The sequence below is a fragment of the Amblyraja radiata genome, chromosome 24 (assembly GCF_010909765.2).
Source record: "Amblyraja radiata isolate CabotCenter1 chromosome 24, sAmbRad1.1.pri, whole genome shotgun sequence".
Taxonomy (NCBI): Eukaryota; Metazoa; Chordata; class Chondrichthyes; order Rajiformes; family Rajidae; genus Amblyraja; species Amblyraja radiata.
In genome coordinates this window covers 22,471,037-22,490,626 of record NC_045979.1, presented here as the reverse complement: position 1 = coordinate 22,490,626, position 19,590 = coordinate 22,471,037, and the positions used below count along the sequence as shown (strand labels likewise).

At 47.8% G+C, this 19,590-nt stretch overlaps 2 protein-coding genes across 3 annotated transcripts in view; both read right to left on the bottom strand.

The window, feature by feature from the left end:
- Positions 1–19,590, bottom strand: part of LOC116986867 (SLAM family member 5-like) — a 361,696-nt gene that overhangs the window by 23,110 nt on the left and 318,996 nt on the right. The gene's annotated exons all lie outside the window — the stretch shown is intronic.
- Positions 328–17,694, bottom strand: LOC116986864 (SLAM family member 5-like). 2 transcript variants are annotated; one of them, XM_033042621.1, is made up of 6 exons: positions 17,472–17,694; positions 13,981–14,298; positions 5,970–6,251; positions 2,405–2,539; positions 1,866–1,954; positions 328–906 (listed from the first exon to the last, which is right to left on the bottom strand). In XM_033042621.1, exons 1-6 carry the CDS (start codon positions 17,662–17,664, stop codon positions 691–693), a joined length of 1,233 nt encoding a protein of 410 aa, XP_032898512.1. In that variant the 5' UTR covers positions 17,665–17,694; the 3' UTR covers positions 328–690. The 2 variants fall into 2 exon arrangements, with proteins under 2 accessions (XP_032898512.1, XP_032898511.1); XM_033042620.1 differs by having other exon boundaries at positions 328–909; positions 17,472–17,693.

The window sequence follows — 19,590 nt, the reverse complement described above, 5'->3', positions numbered from 1 at the left end:
GGAGGAGGAGATCCACAAATGCCTAAAACGAATATTTGCGAAATAGAACCCGGACAAACCAACACGAGAGTTTTATATATGGACTAGACCAAGTGCAGTCGTTGCCCAAATGCACGTTTGCGGGGGACGGGGGGTGCTACGGCTTCACACGCACACTAACCCCCCCCCCCCCCCCACACACACACACACGTGGGGGAGAGGGGGGTAGAGGGGAGAGAGGAGGTGGGGAGAGGGATCAGAGAGGGAGGGGGGGGGGGGTTGGAGGAGGGGAAAGGGGGAAGCTTGTCTCTGTATGTACTGTTATATTACATATAATTATATTACCTATAATTGTTCTGACATTGCATTGTTCCCATTTAGAATGATCCCGGATTCCAGTCATGGGGGACAAGGATCTTTTCACAATTCTTTAACAGTTTAGCCTGGTCCAGTCCCACAGTTGTGCACACACACTAACCACAGGTGATCACTTTTCCCAACTGTGTGTCATGGAACCCCAAGATCCTACCCTTACCCTCCCCACCCATCCCACCTCCACCCGTACTACTGTAGCTCTCCCACCTATCCACACCCACTGCTGCCGATGGGTTGAGATTAGTGGGATCCTCTCCATCCCAACACCACAGGAACATCTGTCCAGAGATAAGTACATGCCCTTGGATCCAGGGTGGAGTATGGTCAACTCCTGACCTATAAAGGGTGGGATTTTCCATGAGCTCGCCCTCTGCCCTTGATTGAGGCAAAGTGTGGGATCCCAGAATAATTCACTGTTTCATACTCTTGGATCATGCTCTCCCTGGGGTTTCTGTGCCCTCCTCTTTTGGCTGGTCCAGGAACTGGCGTCATAGGAGATTTCACTGTGTCATATATGGTCGAAGGAATCTCCAGCCTCTCCTTGTTCTGAGCCTGCTGAGAAAGCAGAGAGAGTTCAGAGGATTAGAGTTTATAAATTATGAGAGCCTTAGATAAGACAGGCCATCAGAACCTTTCTCCCAGGGTGGAAATGTCAACGATTAGAGGGCATAACTTTAAGGTGAGCCGAGACTCAAGAGTGTTTAATTGTCATATGTATTGAAAACAGAAGAATGAAATTCTTATTTGGAAGGGCAAATTTTAAAGGAAATGTGCGGGACAATTATTTTACTCAGCGATGCTGGGTGCCAGTAATGCCCCACTTAAGAGGCTTTTGGACAGGCACATAATTATGGATGGATGTGGATCACATATAAGCAGAGATTAGTTTAACGTGGCTTCTTGTTCAGTGTTGATATTGTGGGCTGCAGGGAGCTTGTTTCTGTATGTACTGTTCTATATTATCCTTAGTCACCCATTGTATGGGCAAATTCATGAAGGTGTAAACACTAACTAGGTGTGTGGGGGTACACAGTGTACCCCAGTAACTGGGTATGTGAGGTCAATGTACCCCAGTAACTGTGTGTTGGGACAGTGTATCTAATCAATAAAGGCTATCTAATCTGTACCCCAGTGACTGGGTGTGGAGACCGTCTACCCCAGTCACTGGGGATTTGGGGGGGGGGGGGGGGGGGCAGTGTATTACCAGTGAGAGTGGAGATGGGTGAAGCAGCATCTCCTGTCCAACCTGAAGTGGATGTTGCTGAGATAAGTTTCAGTCTGATCATGAATTTTTTCATTGAGTGCTTGGGATATTTTTGTGCCTTGTCATTGCTTTGAACTGTGGCAGAGTTCGGTGAGAGCTTACTCAACTGTGATTTCTAGTTCAGTGTGAGGTTGTGTTGTGCCTATATAGGATTCTGTGTCCTGCCTGCTGCAGAGATAGTAAGGATGGCCCCAGAGAACTGAGGGGTTCAGATCGCCCATCCCTAAGGCAATATGTTTCCCTTTACCATCTCGTTCTCCTCCAGAGGCTGCCTGTTGGCTGGATGTCTCTGTGATGGCTGGGGTTGTGCATAGATAGTCTCCGTGTTTGATGGGTCTATGGGGGAGAGTAAGAAGAATGAGTACCTGCCCTCACCACGCATCATCTCCTTTCCATCCCTGTCACCTTAACCCTCATCCCTGTCAACCACTCTATCCCTCCCCTCCTCACCCTTTACCCCTCCCGATCTACCTCCTGATCATCCCAGTCCCTCCCACCTTTGTACTTCCTTCCCTCCCGATACTGCCCCCTTCCTCTACCTACAATTAACCCTCGTGCTCTGACTCTTTTCCCTTTCCAACCTTCATATTTCTCTGTTCTCAAGTCTCTACCCCTTTTACCCACTATTCCCTCCCCTCACCACTTCCTCTTCTCCCTGAGTGCACTTTCTCCATTCCATCCTCTGTCCTCTCCTGCTCCAATTCATCATCTCCCATCTAGCGCCATGTGCAGTCTTTCCTGGGACTGCGACCACTCTGGCTCATGGGCTGGGTATCAGATACTTGCCTCCAGTGACTAGAGCGTTTTGACCTCCTGTTCTTCTCCTTACGATGAAACAGACCAGAAAAATGATGCAAACAGCTACACAAGCCGCAACAACCGAAATAATAATAATTTTATTCCATGTTAATCTCCTTCGTCCTAAAACAACAGAGGTCAAAATGTAATGATTCCATTTCCATTCTAGCTCTCCCACTTACAGAGAATTGATGGGATGCTTCTATCCACATAGGTTTTGATGAAGCCCTCCATTAATACAGTTTTGGTACTCTCAGTCCACCCTCTATTCACCCCTCTAAACATTCCGCTCCATCCCCGCATGGAATCCAAGGTGAGCTACCTAATTGGATCCAAAATTAGCTTAGTGATGGGAGGCAAAGGGTAGAGGTGGAAGAATGTTTTTTTGATAGGATGTAATTTACTAGTGGTGCACCATAAAGGTGAAAGAAGATGCTGGTTTACAAAAAAAAGATACAATGTGCTGGAATAACTCAGTGGGTCAGACGGCATCTCTGGAGGACGTAGATAGGTAATGTTTCGGGTTAGAAACCTTCTTCGGACTAATTGTGGTGCGTGGGGTAGGGGCGCATGGGGAATGCTGGATGAGTGCAGGGCAAAGCCCAGCAAATGATAGGTAGAAACAGGAAAGGGGGAGGGTGTTGATAGGCAGAAAGTTGGGCAAAATCCAGCGATGAAAAGACACAAGATGTGAGATAAGGATAGACTTTAATGTCTTTTAAATTTTGTTTTGGTACCTGCTGCAACCACTTCATCAGGTTGCACATTCCAATTATGTACCACCTTCTGTGTGGAAAACATTGCCCCAAACGTTTCCACTAAATCTTTCCCCTCGCACATTAAAGCTATGACTTCTAGTTCTTGATTCCCTATTTTTGCTCCATGCAATTTTATACACCCCTGTAAGATCACACAGCCTCCTACTCTCCAAGGAATAAAGTCCTAGCCTGCTCAACCTCTCACAGTCCTTTGAGTCATGTCAACATCGTGGCCACATCACAGTTTTGTACAACTGCAACATAGCATCCCAACTTCTATATTGAATGCCTATACTGATAAACGGCAGCATACCAAAAGCCTTCTTCACCACCCTGTCAACCTGTGATGTTATTTTCAGGGAACTATGTACTTGTACTCCCTCTGTCGTACGAGACCCTCCAGGGATCAATGTTATAATACATTAATTAAGCCACAGCTGGAATATATTGTGTACAATTCTGGCCATCACACTAGAGAAAGGGTGTGATTTCACTGGAGCAATGAAGAGGAGATTCATCAAAATATTGTCTGGGATTGAGTGTTTCAGTTATGAGGGGAGACTGGATTGGTTGGGTTTGTTTTCTTTAGAGTGGAGGTGGCTGAGAGTGGAGGAGTGCAGTTATAGATGCACCACATTATGAGGGACTGAGATAGGGGAGATAGTACGAATAGATTTTTCTAATAGAAGATATATATTTAAGGAGAGTAGTGAGAGGTTATAGAGGATCTGTGGAAGATTTGTTTCACCTGGAAGGCAGACAAAATCTGAAACACACTCCCTAAGAAGGTGGTGGGGCAGGTATTCTCACAGTATTAAAGCCTCTGGGCAAGGGCATAAATTTCCAAGGCTAGAAAGCTATGGATCAAGTACTGGTCCCATTGGGCCGACTATACGAACATTTAAAACCACGCACTACCAGCTTCAGGACTCAGGAACAGTGAGTCAAACTACTGAATGGTTCACCCATAAGCCAGGTATAATCGTGATCTTCCAATCTACCACATTGCCAACATTGGTCTTTTTCTTTGAAACTAACATTACAATGCTGCAAAAAATATATTCTGCATTCTGGTATTTTTCTTTTTGCTTGTGTATAGCTTGATTGTAGTTATGTATTGTATGATCTGATTATTAATTGGATAGCATGCAAACAAAAGCTTTTCACTGTATCTCAATCCATGACACAATAATAAACCAATCCCTAATGGGATTAGTGTATATGGGTATTGATGTGGCATGGACATGGTGAGCTAAAGACCCTGTTTCTGTATAATGTTATGACTGCAACCTCTTAATATTCTTCTTGCAAAAATGAACAATTTAACATGTTACCCACATTATTCTACATTTGCAAGATCCTTGCCCGCTCACTTATCTTGCCTTATTATCCTTTAATAATTACCTTATGTCCACTTCATAACTTACTTTCCTATGTTTTGGGCCTTTTACACAAGCCATGTTAAAATTCTTATACTGGTTGAGGCACCAGAACGATCCCTATGGCAATATTATATGTTGTTCATTTATGCCTACTCTGTTTCATGTTATCCTGCCAGTCTTCTGTTCATTCCAACACAAATCTTGCTGACCTTTAGCATCACTTCCTGGTTTGGGAGCTGCAAGGCTTATGAACAAAAACAACTTAATGGGATAGTGAAGACAGCCAGTAGGATCATTGGTGCTCCACTCCCTTTCCTGTTGGAGATCTATCAGAAGTGTAGCATCCGCAGAACCAACTCCATTATTAAGGACCCCTATCATCCATCACACCACATCTTCTCCATTCTGCCATCTGGGAAGAGGTACAGGAGCATCAGCTGCAAAACCAGCAGGATGCTAAACAGCTTCTTCCCACAGGCAATAAGACTGGTTAACGGACTGTGTCCCCTCCCCGTACATCATGCACCAACACATCTAACCTCGCCCATACTTTGACAGCTAGGCACCTGTCAAAGCAAAGCCACTGTTCGGTCTGAATTTTTATTTTGTTTTTATTTCAATTTTTAGGCCTATTTTAGATTTGTTAATTTTAATTTTAAAGCTATATGTATTTATTGTGTTTTTATTAACTGCACTGATGGGAACTGATTGAGAAACAATTTGTCGTTTCTTCTGTGTATGTAAGTACTCAGTTAAAATGACATTAATGTAAATACTGAATACTGCACTACAAGCTTTTATTTTCTCCAATAATCTTTGATGGAACATCTCCATCAAATGCCTTATGGAAATCTAATAAGAGTACACCTTCATTAGTTTCTGTTCCTGTCTTGTTTGTAATAAAATGCCCTAAGACACATCTCTTCCCTCAGTGACTCTCTCTGGAGCTAACTTATTTCACGTAGATTCTAATAGCAATTTCACTTTTTGTATTTTGGACACACCCAAGCTTGCAGGCTGTTCGGCATGATGTTGAATAAAAGTTTGGAATTCTACAGTTCCAGCATGGATTTGTTTCTCTCGTCTGTAATTCACCTCCTATTTGCACCTTCTACAGCCAGGTTCTGTACAGGAAACAAGTATTCACCATCTCTCAGCCAGCATCACCATCGCCTCTGTTATGTGTGTGTCTCTCTGTCGCTATCATTGGCATTCTCCCTGTATTTCCGATTCCACCTTTCTGTCCCATAAAATACATTTGATTTCTAACTTTTCCAATTTCTGACATAAAATCATTAACCTGGAATGTTGTTTATCTTTCTCTCATATCATTGGCTGTAGAACCTTCGTAGTATTTCCGATATTTTCTGTTTTTATTACACATTTCCAGTATCAGCAGTGTGTTTCACTCACCAGGTGGAGCCTGTTTGCAGACATCCGGCAGCAGGATCTGTGCCGTGCCCTCACTGACCAGGTTGCTGGCCTCACACTTGTACACAACGTCCCTGACCTCTGCTGTGTGATGAACCTCTATCGTCTCTCCGTGTCGCCGGGGGTGATGGGTGCTGTCGTTTCCCAGAGGTTCTTGTCCCCTCCACCACCTGAAGCTGGTGAGGTCGCCAGAGGTCACGGAGCAGGTCAGGTTGCAAATCCCGGTGGTGTTCTGAACCTTAATCTGTGTTCCTGCCACGGGCTCTAAGGTTGCAGCAGAGAGAAGAAAGATGAGTAAAGGAGATCCTTATGGACCCAACGATACCCAACAGCCACAAGTGAACTTTAAGCCGATCCCAGCTCATTTCCACCCACCAGTTTAACTCTTCCCTCCCCTCCCCCCTTCTGTTCAGCGAGTTGTTGCTGTACGAAGTCCACACGTGATGCGCCCCCTTCCCGACTACTGCCCGCAATTATACACCAACTCTCCACCATGTCCTGTTTATGGCTCTGTATCATAAGTGATAGGAGTAGAATTAAACCATTTGGCCCATCAAATCTACTCCGCCATTCAATCATGGATGATTGAACCTGGAGATTCTATCCAGATGCAGGGTTTTTTTTCACTTCCGCAAATGATCCCTGTGTCCCTTATGCACCTGAGTGTGACCCAGCCCAGACCGGTCCTGAACCTGGTCCAAGAGTGTCAGCCCTGGGACTGTGATGGGCACAGACCCAGACTGGGATAGTGTGCCGTGTTCCAGAGTGAATCCAGCACCCTGCAGATCCTGGGTCCCACACCCTCTCCCCCACAGAGACTGAAACAGCTCACAAATCGGGGGTGTAAATAGCAAGTTATTCCCAGTCTTGTGATGGGACACATTCCGAGAGGGGAACCAAGTAGTCAGAATGGAGAAACTGTCAAAAGGGACAGAGCAGAGATCTGGGGCTGCAGAGTCACCCTCACTGAAAGCAGATACATGGGCAGGGAAATCTCCTGATCACTGATTCCCATCCTCAGCGGGTGAGCTGGCTCTCCCTCATGATGGACCACACTTAGAAAGTGTCCTGAGAGCAGCAAAGGCCAGAATGTCCGCTAGGTGGGGATTTCAATGTCCACCATGGGAGTGGGTTGGTAGCACCTCCACCTGGCCACCCAGGCTACCAGTGGCAGGTGTATCTGTCCCTGACACCAATGATGAGACTTCCCGCTGTACAGTCCTTGTGGAGACAAGTCTGGTCTTCAAACCGAAGGCTTATCCCATACGATTGTGTGGCACCTACAATTGAGCTCAGTGGGAGAGGCTCAGAAGAGATCATGCAGCTGACAACTGGGGTCCATGCGGCCCTGTGGACAGCAACAGAACTGTCCACCACGCGGTCTGTAACCTCATGGTTCATGCCACCATTCCTGTCACCGAGGGGGTCAACCCTGGTTCACTGAGGAGCGCAGAGGACATGAAGAAGCAGCACCAGGTGGAGATAAACACAACGAGGTGCCAGCCTGGTGAAGCTGCGACAGAGGACAACATGGGAGATCATCAGCAACAAAAGCCGCAAAAAAAAGAGCTAAGGACCTCACAGCCTATGGCTCTGGTCAAAGCTCTGGCCCTACTGAGGAAATATCTATCTATATTTAAAACTCCGTGGCTGTGTGTGTTTCTGCCTGGCTGTCTTGTGGGTGCCACATTCGGCCTTTGATTACATGCTACGCCAGCACTCCGTCATTAAACACCGTCATTTTTTCCATGTCGCTAGCTCATTCATTTTACATCCGATTTTGCACTCCTCAAAACATTTTTTCTTTTTATGTACCCATTTTTTAAATAAAATCATACCCCGACTCACTCATTTTGTCGCCTCATGCTGGCCAGTGACCATAACGGCTGCTGGCGCCCGCCTCTCGCCTCAAAGACGTCATTTAAAAACAGCCGAAAGAAGCCGCCCCAAGACCGCCAGCTGTCTCCCCCCCTCTCTCTGTCTCTGCCCTCTCTGTCTGTCTCTCTCCCTCCCTCTCCGGAGACTGCCGCCGCGGGCAAAGCCCGGTTCGACGACCGCCCGCCCGCCGCCTCGCTTGGCATCCTCAGGTCTATCCCTGCCCGTAGCCCCCCTCCAGTCCATGCCTGTTGGGGAGGCTGCTGCCTGGGCTCGAGCAGATCCTGGAGCTGGAGTGGGCGCCCGCTCCAACCTCCCTCTCGCCCTCCTTCACCTCTCTCCCCCATCCTCTCCTTCCTCTCGCCGCAGACAGAGCAGAACGCCGGCTGTTGCCAGAACCGCTACAATAGGCACTGCTGGACTCCAGCCCGCCCGCCTGCCCGTACACTCCAACACCCCCCCCCCCCCCCATTCTCAAAATGCTCTGCAGATCGGGAGGTCACCGCCGGTCACCGGCTTGAACATGGCAGCAGCAGTTAATGTCGTGCACGGCATTACTCCCTCTGGGAAACCTGAAATTCCTCCGTTGATCGCAGGTCCCGTCCGCCCGGCCTGCTCACCGAGTTCAGGTCCACCCTCTACCTCTCTCTCCCCCACCTCTCTCTCCCCACCTCCCTGTTCCTCCCCTCCCTGTCCCCCCATCTCTGTCCCCCCTCCCTCTCCCTCTCCCCCTCCTCCCTCTCCCCCACCCTCCCGTCCCCCCTCCCTCTCCCCCCCTTCTCTCTCTGCCCTCACTCTCTCCCCCCCCTTCCCTCTCTAGACGCGCCTGCGAGTTGGGGGCTAATCTTGTTATGAAGGCCAACATTCCATTCGCTTTCTTCACTGCCTGCTGTACCTGCACGCCAACTTTAAGTGACCGGTGTACAAGGACGCCCAGGTCTCGCTGCACCTCCGCCTTACCTAACCTAACCCCATTGAGATAATAATCTGCACCCTTGTTTTTGCCGCCAAAGTGGATAACCTCACATTTATCTATATTATACTGCATCTGCCCACTCACTCAACCTGTCCAGGTCACCCTGCAACCTCCTCCATGGAGAGGCGACTTTTTCCAGGTCGCCTCCCCCGTGGCCTAATAACAAGGATCGGCGCGGCCTTTCCCGGAGACGCGCCCGGGGCTTCAGCGGTGGGCGCAGCGTGAACTCTCGGCGTGGAGCGGGTGAGCCCTCGCTGGAGGGGAGCGCTCTGTTTCGCTGGCCCGGGGCAGCCGGCAGCCTGAAGCCGCGCGTGGTCTGCACAGCTCCAGCTGGCGTGGCGTCTACAGCCCGGGATCCCTCGTGGGGGACCCGGGGGAAAAAGAAGCCACCACTGCCGGCCCGCGGCCAACTTCTACCGCGGGTCCGGCATGGATTTACCATCACCCCTGGAGGGGAGCTTCGACCGCCGGCCCTGCAGTCTACGGTGCTTCTGGCTGCGGCGGAGACTTTAAATCTCGACCGCCGGCCTGCGGCCTACACCAACTTAAAGCCGCGGTCTCCGGTGAGGAAGAGCCAATCCTGGACTGGACTCTGGTCCTGTCCACGGGGGGGAAATGGAGGAGGACTGGCCAAATTTTGTGCCTTCCACCACAGTGATGAATGCTGTGGTGGATGTTTGTGTTACATTTTTATTGTGGTTGTGTGTTCTTTATTATTGTATCGCTGCTGACAACCCAAATTCCACCGACCCTGGTTGTGTGGTAATAAATTCTATCTAATCTAATCTAACATCCTCTTCACAGTTCACACTGCCACCCAGCTTTGTGTCATCCGCAAACTTGCTAGTGTTGCTCCTAATTCCCTCTTCCAAATCATTAATATATATGGTAAACAGTTGCGGCCCCAACACCGAACATTGCGGCACTCCACTCGCCAATGCCTGCCATTCTGAAAAGGACACATTCACTCCTACTCTTTGCTTCCGGTCTGCCAACCAATTTTCTATCCATCCTACACATACCCCTAATACCATGTGCTCTAACTTTAGTTACCAGTCTCCCGTGCGGGACCTTATCAAAGGCTTTCTGAAAGTCTAGAGACACTACATCCACTGGAACCCCTTTATCCATTTTACTTGTCACATCCTCAAAAAATTCCAGAAGATTAGTCAAGCATGATTTCCTTTTCATAAATTCATGTTGACTTGGACTAATCCTTTTACTGCTACCCAATTGCCCCATTATTACCTCTTTAATAATTGACTCCAGCATCTTTCCCACCACCGAAGTCAGGCTAACTGGTCTGTAATTCCCCGTTTTCTCTCTCGCTTCTTTCTTGAAAAGTGGGATAACATTAGCTATCCACTAATCTACAGGAACTGATCCTGAATCTATTGAACATTGGAAAATTATCACCAATGCATCCACTGTTTCTAGAGCCACCTCCCTGAGGACCCTGGATGCAGACCATCAGGCCCAGGGGATTTATCATCCTTCAGTCCCATTAGCCTACCCAATACTATTTCTCGTCTAATGAAATTTTCTTTCAGTTCCTCTACCCCCTTAGATTCTCTGTCCTCCAGTACATCTGGGAGATTTTTTGTGTCTTCCTTAGTGAAGACAGATCCGAAGTACCTATTCAACTCTTCTGCCATTTCCTTGTTGCCCATAATAATTTCACCCGTGTCTGCCTTCAAGGGACCCATATTTGACTTTGCTACTCTATTTCCCTTCACATATCTAAATAAGCTTTTACTGCCCTTCTTTATATTCCTGGCCAGCTTCCCTTCGTACTTCATCTTTTCAGCCCGTATTGCCCATTTTGTTTCCTTCTGTTGTCCTATGAAAGTTTTCCAATCCTTTGGCTTCCAGCTACCCTTTGCTGTGTTATATATCTTTTCTTTTAGTTTTATTCGATCCCTAACTTTTCTTGTCAGCCACAGTTGCCTCCTACTCCCCTTAGAATCTTTCTTCCTTTTTGGAATGAAATGATCCTGCGTCTTCCGGATTATGCCCAGAAATTCCTGCCATTGCTGTTCAACCGTCATTCCTGCTAGGATCCCTTTCCAGTCTACCTTGGCCAGCTCCCCTTGATAGTCCCCTTTGTTCAACTGCATGTCTGACACTTCCGATTTAATGTTTTCCTTCTCAAATTGCAGATTAAAACTAATCATATTATGTGGAATTATCTGCCATAGAAGGTAGTTGAGGCCAGTTCATTGGCTAGATTTAAGAGGGAGTTAGATGTGGCCCTTGTGGCTAAAGGGATCAAGGGGTATGGAGAGAAGGTAGGTATGGGATATTGATTTGGATGATCAGCCATGATCTTATTGAATGGCGGTGCAGGCTCGAAGGGCCGAATGGCCTACTCCTGCACCTATTTTCTATGTTTCTATGATCACTACCTCCAAGCGGCTCCTTTACCTCGAGTTCTCTTATCATATCTGGTTCATTGGACAACACTAAATCCAGAATTGCCTTTTCTCTGGTCGGCTCCATTACAAGCTGCTCTAAGAATCCATCTCGGAGGCATTCTACAAATTCTCTTTCTTGGGGTCCTGTTCCAACCTGATATTCCCAGTCTACCTGCATATTGAAATCCCCCATCACCACAGTGGCATTCCCTTTGTTACATGCCAGTTTTAACTCCTGCTGCAACTTACACCCTACATCCGGGCTACTATTTGAGGGTCTGTAGATAACACCAATTAGTGTCTTCTTGCCTTTACAATTCCTCAACTCAATCCACAGTGACTCTACCTCGCCAGTCCCTATTGTCTTCCTTCGCAAGGGACTGAATTCCATCCCTCACCAGCCGAGCTACCCCCCCACCCCCCCCCCCCCCCCCCCCCCCTCCTCTGCCCACCTGCCTGTCCTTTCTATAGGATGTATAACCCTGAATATTAAGTTCCCAGGCTCGATCCTTCTGCAGCCACGTCTCAGTAATCCCCACAATGTCTTATCTACCAACCTCTAACAGAGCCTCAAGCTCATCTACTTTACTTCTTATACTTCGCGCATTCATATACAATACTTTTAATTCCTAACGCATCTCACCTTTCACATCTATGCCTCTTACACTTGGCCATACTCTCCTATCCCTTTGTGAGCTTCCTTTCCCGTTAATTCTGGGGTCATTAACCATCCCTTTACTCTCTTTCTCTTTAACCCCGTCCTCGACTATCCCATTTGACACCCCACCCCCCTTATTCAGTTTAAAACCACCTGTGTAGCAGTTGCAAACTGCCTGCCATAATGCTGGTCCCCCAAAAGTACCATATGTCCTTTTATTCTGAGGCTATGGCCTTGGGTCCTAGACTCAATCATTAATGGAAACATATTCTCCACATCCAGTCTATCCAGGAAACAGCAGAGAGCCCCTATACATATCCAGCTCCAGGCAACTTCCAAGCTATAGTACTGAAAACCTGTACTCCTGAAGTCGTGGCACGTCTGGCCAAGTTGCTTTTGCAACATTGGCATCCAGTGACAATGTGGAAAATTCCCCCCATGTTTGCTGTTCAAAAACAGGATGAATCCAATCAGCTGATCACCTCCCAATTGGTCTACTCTAGATCAGCAGCAAAGTGAGAGAAGCTATTGTTGACACTTCTATCAGACAGCACTTACCAATAACTTGCTCACTGAAGCTGAAGATCTTATCTGAAGATCTCACCAGGGCTTTGGTCCAAGACTGGAACGAAAAGCTGAGTTGCAGAGATAAGGCGAGACTGACTGTCCTCAACATCAACGCATTGTTTGACTGAGTCTGACATTAGGGAGCTCTTGTAAAACTAAAGTCAATGAACATCCAGGGCTAACACTCTGACGTGGAGCCACACCTCACACGAGGAAGATGGTTGTGGTCATTGGAGGTCAGTCAACCCAGCCACAGGACATCACTGCAGGTGTTCCTCAGGGCAGTATCCTGGGCTCAACCAGCTGCTTCATCAATGACCTTCCTGGCATCGCAACGTTTGACTGATGATGGCACAATGTTCAGTTCCATTATCAACTCAACTGCATGCAGCAGGACCCAGAGAATATTCAGGCAGGGGCTGTTAAGTGGGAAGTTTGCAACCACGTGATGGAAGTGTCAGCAGGACAACCCAGTGCTTGAGACTCAATGATTCTCACAGGAGTAATTCCCACATCATCAAGACAACGGAACAGCAACTCAAAAATATTAATTACACATACTCTGTGGCTATTGGAGAAAGTTTGAGGCTGGGTATCCCGTAGGAGTGGCTCACTTCCTGACACCCTGACCTTTCCCCGTCTACAAGGCACGTCAGGAGTGTAAAGCGCCTGTCCCACTTTCGCGACCTTTACAGGCGACTGACTACACCCGTGATAAGTCGCCAAAATTTTCAACATGTTAAAAATTCAGCGGTGACCAGAAAGACGCCACGACTCTTTGGAGACCTCACACGATTACGGTCGCGAGCGGTCTCCTATGGTCAGGAGTGGGCACCCGCGACATGTCACCAGGGGTCGCCTGTATGGTCGTGAGAGATCTCCAAAGAGTCATAGTGCCTATCACGGGTGCCAGCAGTTGCTTGTAAAGGTCGCAAAAGTGGGACAGGCCCTTAAGGGAACACTCTTCAAACACCTGGGTGAGTGCAGCTCCAACCTCTCTCGAGAAGTTGTCATCACCTACAACTGAAGCAGCTGCTTAATCAGATCCCTATCCACTTCCATAAATACTCCCACCCTCTGCCAGCCTAAGCACTTCCTCCTCCATCCTAACATCATCCTTCTGCCACTCTAAGCACTCCCACCACCACCCCAAGCAGTCCCTCTGTCCAATCTCTAAACATTCCATCCCTCCACAAATGTGGGTGGTGTGTGTGTCATCCAGAAAATTAACCAGGGAGTCTGAAGGAAATTCCCTTCCCCATGGAGCAGTGAGAATGTGGAAACCGTTCACGATTCGATGCTTCATGCCCCTGGTCCAGTGTCCGGGATGTGATGGGTCTGTCCCCCACCCTGGCACTACACTGGGACCATGACCCCCACTCTACACACTGGCAGTCAGTGAGGTTCAGTAAACTGGGGAATGCACAGGATCTGCCCTCGCCCATTAATTAGGAGTGTTCAGGAGCCGGTGAAACCCAGGGCTTCCGCGGCAGTCTCACTCACCGTACACCTCCAGTCGAACTCTTGCCTGAGTTTCACTTCCTGAACTTGTAACAACATCCACCTGGTAATCACCAGCGTCGTCTCTCCGTAGATCACGGATTTCCAGACTGAAGTTCCCGCGGTGAAGAGTTACCCGTCCCTTGTAATTGGTGGTATAGTATTCAATATTCTCAGCCGAGTACGTCGTTATCTTGGTTCTGGGTGATGTCCGGCTCCACTCAATCCTGGCAATGTCCGGTGCGACTGTGATCCCAGCAGGTAAGGAGACCGAGTGTCCCCGAGCTCCGGTCACGGTGCCGGCGGCGGCCCCAGTCCCAGCTGAGGAGACAAGAGAGGCAGTCAGCAGGAGAGCTCAGTGACTGGAGGAAGAATCGGAGCTGGGAGAATCACAGAGCACAGGAGTAGGCCATGCGGCCCATCGTCTGGCTCCCGGTTCTGTAAGAGACCCGGCCCACAGTTCCTAGATCACATAGTGAGCCCACGGGGGGAACAGAGTGAAGACTCTCTGCACCCGGGGCTGAGGAAGGAAGTTACTGCCTGCAGCCAGATATAGACGGATGGGTCAGGGGGAACAGACACGGCAAATGGGACCTGGTCTGAAAAAGAAGGGGGATGGGGTGAGTTTGGTGAGAGTGAACATGGTGGAGGAACGGGGTAAATGGGAGGGTGTGAGTGATATGGTGGGGACAAGGAGCAGACCCCTGGAGTGCACTTACACAGATCCCTGAAGGAGGAAGTAAGGACGGATGGGTGACTGAATACTACACAAGAAACGATCAAAAGGTGAGAGCACACGATCCAGGGAAAATTGGCAAATCGGATGCACAATTATCTGGGTGATTGGAGGCAGAAGATATTGGTAGAGGGTTGGTTTTGTCATTGGAACCCTGTGACCAGTCGTGTACTGCAGGGATTGTTGTTGGGATTCTTATTCCCTGTGTACAATAAAAATATTTAATTCGTAAGTGTGCAGATGACACAAACAAAAATCAGTGGTGTCATTGATCGGAGCCCATAGACTGTAGAATATACTGTTCAGTTAAGATGGGCAGAGCGATTACAGGTGGAATTTGTGCCTAATAAGTGCAAAATTTGATATTTTGGGAAGTTATAGAATTAGAACATATTAAGAATGGCAGGGTCATAAGGAGCGTTGAAACACAGAGGGATCTTGATATACTAGTCCAAGGATCTCTACAGGTAGCAGCATAGGTGGATATGGTGGTGAAGGTATACAGAATATTTGCCTTCATTGGTTGAACACGGGTTCACCTGCACTTTGTCTAACCTCATCCACTGCATCTGGTGTTTATGATGTTGCCTCCTTTACATCAACAGGATGAAGCATAGATTCGGCGACCGTTTTACCGAGCACTAGCCCTCGGTCTGCCAAGGCCTGCTGCATCTCTTGGCTGCTAAGCAATGATCTTATATCTGCTATAGGATCTTTGCTGCTAACCATTTTTAATCACCATGGGCCTTTCTGTCCTGGACCTCCTCCATTGTCAAAATGAGGCCACATGCAGGCTGGAAGATAGCACCTCAAATTCCTTCTGTGTAGCTTACAACCCATAGAATTCTCCAATATAAGGTAACTGTTCTGTCCTGGCCGCTGTTCTTTTCCACAATATCCCTGCGCACCCCATTTCCCAGCACAATCAGTCCGGGGGAAGGGTTCCAAGCCAAAACGTCACCTATCCATGTTCTCCAGAGATGCTGCTCGCAGCAGTTACTCCAGCACTTTATAGCTTTGGTTCTTTTTTTGATAAACCAACATTTGCAGTTCCTTATATCTCCATACCAGAGGTGTCGGAGATTATGAGGAAAAGTCAGGAGAATGCGGTTAGGAGGGAGAGATAGATCAGCCATGATTGAATGGCAGTGGACTTGATGGGCTGAATGGCCTAATTCTACTATCATTTCTGACCTTATGACCATAGATCTTCTTTACACTTGATCTACACATGTTGCCACTTTCAGGGAGTTGTGCATTTGAACCCCAAGATCCCGCAGTATATCAATACTGTTAAGGGTCTTGCAATTGACAATATACTTTTCCCTTTCATTGGACCTCTCAAAATGTAGCACCTCACCCTTGCTTAGTTAGATCAAACCACCTGCCATTTCACTGCTCATTTCTGTAGTTGATCTATATTCTGCTGTAATCTTTGACACCTTCCTCACTGTCCGCAACTCCACCAATATAAAATGTTATATATAATATTGAACACCCAACACAGATCCTTTTGGAACTCCATTGGTCACAGACCTCCAGCCAGAATAACACTCTTCCCCCACAACCTTCTGCCTTCTATGAGTGAGCCAGTTCTGAATCTGAATGTCCAAGTCACTGTTGATCCTATGAATCTTAAATCAGGCCCTTCAGCGCAGTGCTACGAAATTATCTGGCTTTCCACCTCTCAATTCCAAATACCAACCATTTGCTGGTGAAAAAGTTCTTCATATGTTGTGTATTCCCAACCTTGTTTTGCTTCTCCGAACATCTCACCACACACCTCTCTGGAGTAAACTTGACCCCTCTCTCTCTCCCTCTCCCTCTCCCTCTCCCTCTCCCTCTCCCTCTCCCTCTCCCTCTCCCTCTCCCTCTCCCTCTCCCTCTCCCTCTCCCTCTCCCTCTCCCTCTCCCCCCCTCTCCTCTCCTCTCTCTCTCTCTCTCTCTCTCTCTCTCTCTCTCTCTCTCTCTCTCTCTCTCTCTCTCTCTCTCTCTCTCTCTCTCTCTCTCTCTCTCCCCTCCTCCTCCTCCTCCTCCTCTTCTATTTGTGTGTGTGCGAGAAACTGTCTCTGCTGTGTTGTGCCATTCTGTTATTAGACAGTTCACTTGGAGTTTGAGTTCATTACTGTTATCCATCAGAGCTGATGGTGTGAATGCCAAGAGCCCTGTAGAAGTCAGAAGCTGCTGTCTGGGTGCAATTGGCTGGTTCTGCTAGGGGGGGTGTTTGGTCAAACATTGCATCAAATGGTGGCAGGAAGTGGTTCAGGCTCAGAACACTTTGCTGAACAAGAAGTATGTGAAGCGAAAAATAGAGCTGGACTGGGGATGTAAAGCGAGAGCAGTGGAATGGGTAGATGGGGAGGTTGTTGAAGGGAGGGAGGGAGAGAGGGAGGGAGGGAGGGAGGCACAACTGGCAATACAATGTTAACTACAGAGAGAGGTTTGTAGAGATGTCAGGAACCAGCAGAAAGTGGCAGATCTGGAGAAAGAGGCACAGAAATAGGGACAGTGAGAGAAGGAGTGTTTCGATAGAGAGAGAGATAAAGAAAGATAACATCAGCAGAATGTAAGAGGGGCTGTGAATGAGAGAGAAATGGACGAAATGAGAGACCAGTTTGTCCCATCTTTATGACAGTGTGGCAGCATTTGGGGTAGCATGAAGCCAGGAAATTACCACAATGGGTTGAATGGGTCGGAAAACCTGCACAATCCTCATACTCATCGATAACCAGAGTTGATCATTAATATCTGTACTTACCTACACAGAAGGCGATGAGGGATGCACAGAGCAGGGAGGGGATCCTCCTCAAATAGAAGTGCCACATCTTGAAGTGATGTTTCAACAATGCGAGATTTAAAATAAGAGTGAAAAGATCAGGAACTGACTCCTCCTCAGACCCGCCTGTGATAGGGTAATAGGCAGCATGCTCTGCATGTGACAGAGGATACATACAGAGAAGAAACACAATGCACTGACCTCTTCCGTACCAACATTCTGACGTTTGCTTTTTCATTTTGTTTTAATTAGAATCTCTATCTCAGTCTCTATGCATCGGTTACTCTCTCAGTCTCATGGACCCTATTATTGTAAATCTCTACATATGTGACTCTCTCTACATCGTTGCATGTACCTCTCCATACACACATCCGCACACAGTCCTGTTCTCTCTCCACCTGTTTATTTTTTTCTTCCAGTCTCTCCCTCTCCCCTCCCCCTCCCCCTCCCCTTCCCTCTCCCTCTTCCTCCCTCTCTCCCTCCCACTACTCTCTCTCTCCCTCTCTCCCCCTCTCTCTCCCTCCCCCTCCCCTTTGAAGGTATGAGACAGGCTAGGATAGACTGGCAAATTATACTTAAAGGGTTGACAGTGGAGATGCAATGACTAAGATTTAAAGACTGCATGGATGAACTCCAGAAATTGTTCACCCCTGTCTGGTGAAAAAATAAAACTGGGAAGGCGGCTCAACCGTGGCTGACGAGGGAAGTCAAGGATAGTGTTAAATCCAAGGTAGAGGCATATAAATTGGCCAGAAGGAGCGGTAAACCAGAGGACTGGGAGAAATTTAGATTTCAGCAGAGGAGGACAAATGGGGTTAATTAAGAGGGGCAAAAAGAGCATGAAAGAAAGGTTGCGGGGAATATAAAAACTGATTGTAAACGTTTCTATAGGTTTGTAAAAAGGAAAAGATTAGTGAAGATGAATGTAGATCCCTTGCAGTCAGAGATAGGTGAATTTATAATGGGGAACAAGGAAATGGCAGAATAGTTAAACAAGTACTTTGGTTTTGGCTTCACTAAGGAGGACATAAACAATCTCCTGGAAATACAAGGGGATGTAGGATCTAGTGGTAGGGATCTGAAGGGAATTCACATTTGTCATAAAATGGTGTTAGGTAAACTCTTGAGGCTGAAGGTAGATAAATTCCCAGGGCCTGATGGTCTGGATCCCAGAATACTCAAGGAGGTGACCCAAGAAATCATGGATGCATTGGTGTTCTCTTGATTCTGGATCAGTTCCTGTGGATTGGAGTGCAGCCAATGTAACTCCACTTTCCAGGGAGTGAGAAAAGGGGGAATTATAAACCAGTTAGCCTTACATCGGTAGTGGGGAATAGAGCTGGAGTCGATTATAAAAGATGTTATAGCAGCACATATGGAAAACAGTGACGGGATCGGTCAAAGTCAGCATGGATTTATGAAGGGGATATCATGCTTGACTAATCTTTTGACATTTTTTGAGGATGTAACAAATTGAATGTATAAGGGAGAGCCAGTGGATGTGGTGTATCTGGACTTTGAAAAATCCTTTGAAAAGTTCCCACACAAGAGATTACTGTGCAAACTTAGAGCACATGGTATTGGGGGTAAGGTATTGACATGGATAGAAAACTGGTTGGCAGACAGGAAGCAAAGAGTAGGAATTAACGGGTCCTTTTCAGAATGGCAGGCAGTGACTAGTGGGATGTCGCAAGGCTCGGTGTTGGGACTCCAATTGTTTACAATATATACTAGACCAAGTGCAGACCCGTTGGGTCTGTTCCCCCAACGTGCGGTAGGCGGCATGCAGCGTCACACACACTAACAATCCCCCCCCCCGCACTCATGCTAATTACCCCCCTTGATATTATATTAATATTATTATGCTCCTTTTACCCCATAAACACCCTATTTACTGACGCATAGCGCCCAACTTGCAGTCACACCTAGAGAGGGGGGGGGGGGGGGTAGAGAGTGAGGGCAGAGAGAGAAGGGGCAGAGACACAGAGAGAGAGAAACACAGAGAGAGGGGCAAGAGGGAGAGGGGGGAAAGGAGGGGAGGAGAGAGAGAGGGTGAGAGGGGGTGCTGAGAGGGAGGTGTGGGGAGAGGTAGGGAGCAGGG

What these genes read in the sequence shown, in the direction of transcription:
- LOC116986864 (XM_033042620.1), bottom strand. Translation starts at nt 17,664, where the DNA reads ATGTATCCTCTGTCACATGCAGAGCATGCTGCCTATTACCCTATCACA. An exon ending in AAACGCTCTAGTCACTGGAG is followed by an intron (nt 1,955 to 2,404) that starts GCAAGTATCTGA and finishes TCTCCCCCATAG; the next exon opens with ACCCATCAAACACGGAGACT. An exon ending in CTCTGGAGGAGAACGAGATG is followed by an intron (nt 910 to 1,865) that starts GTAAAGGGAAAC and finishes CTGCTTTCTCAG; the next exon opens with CAGGCTCAGAACAAGGAGAG.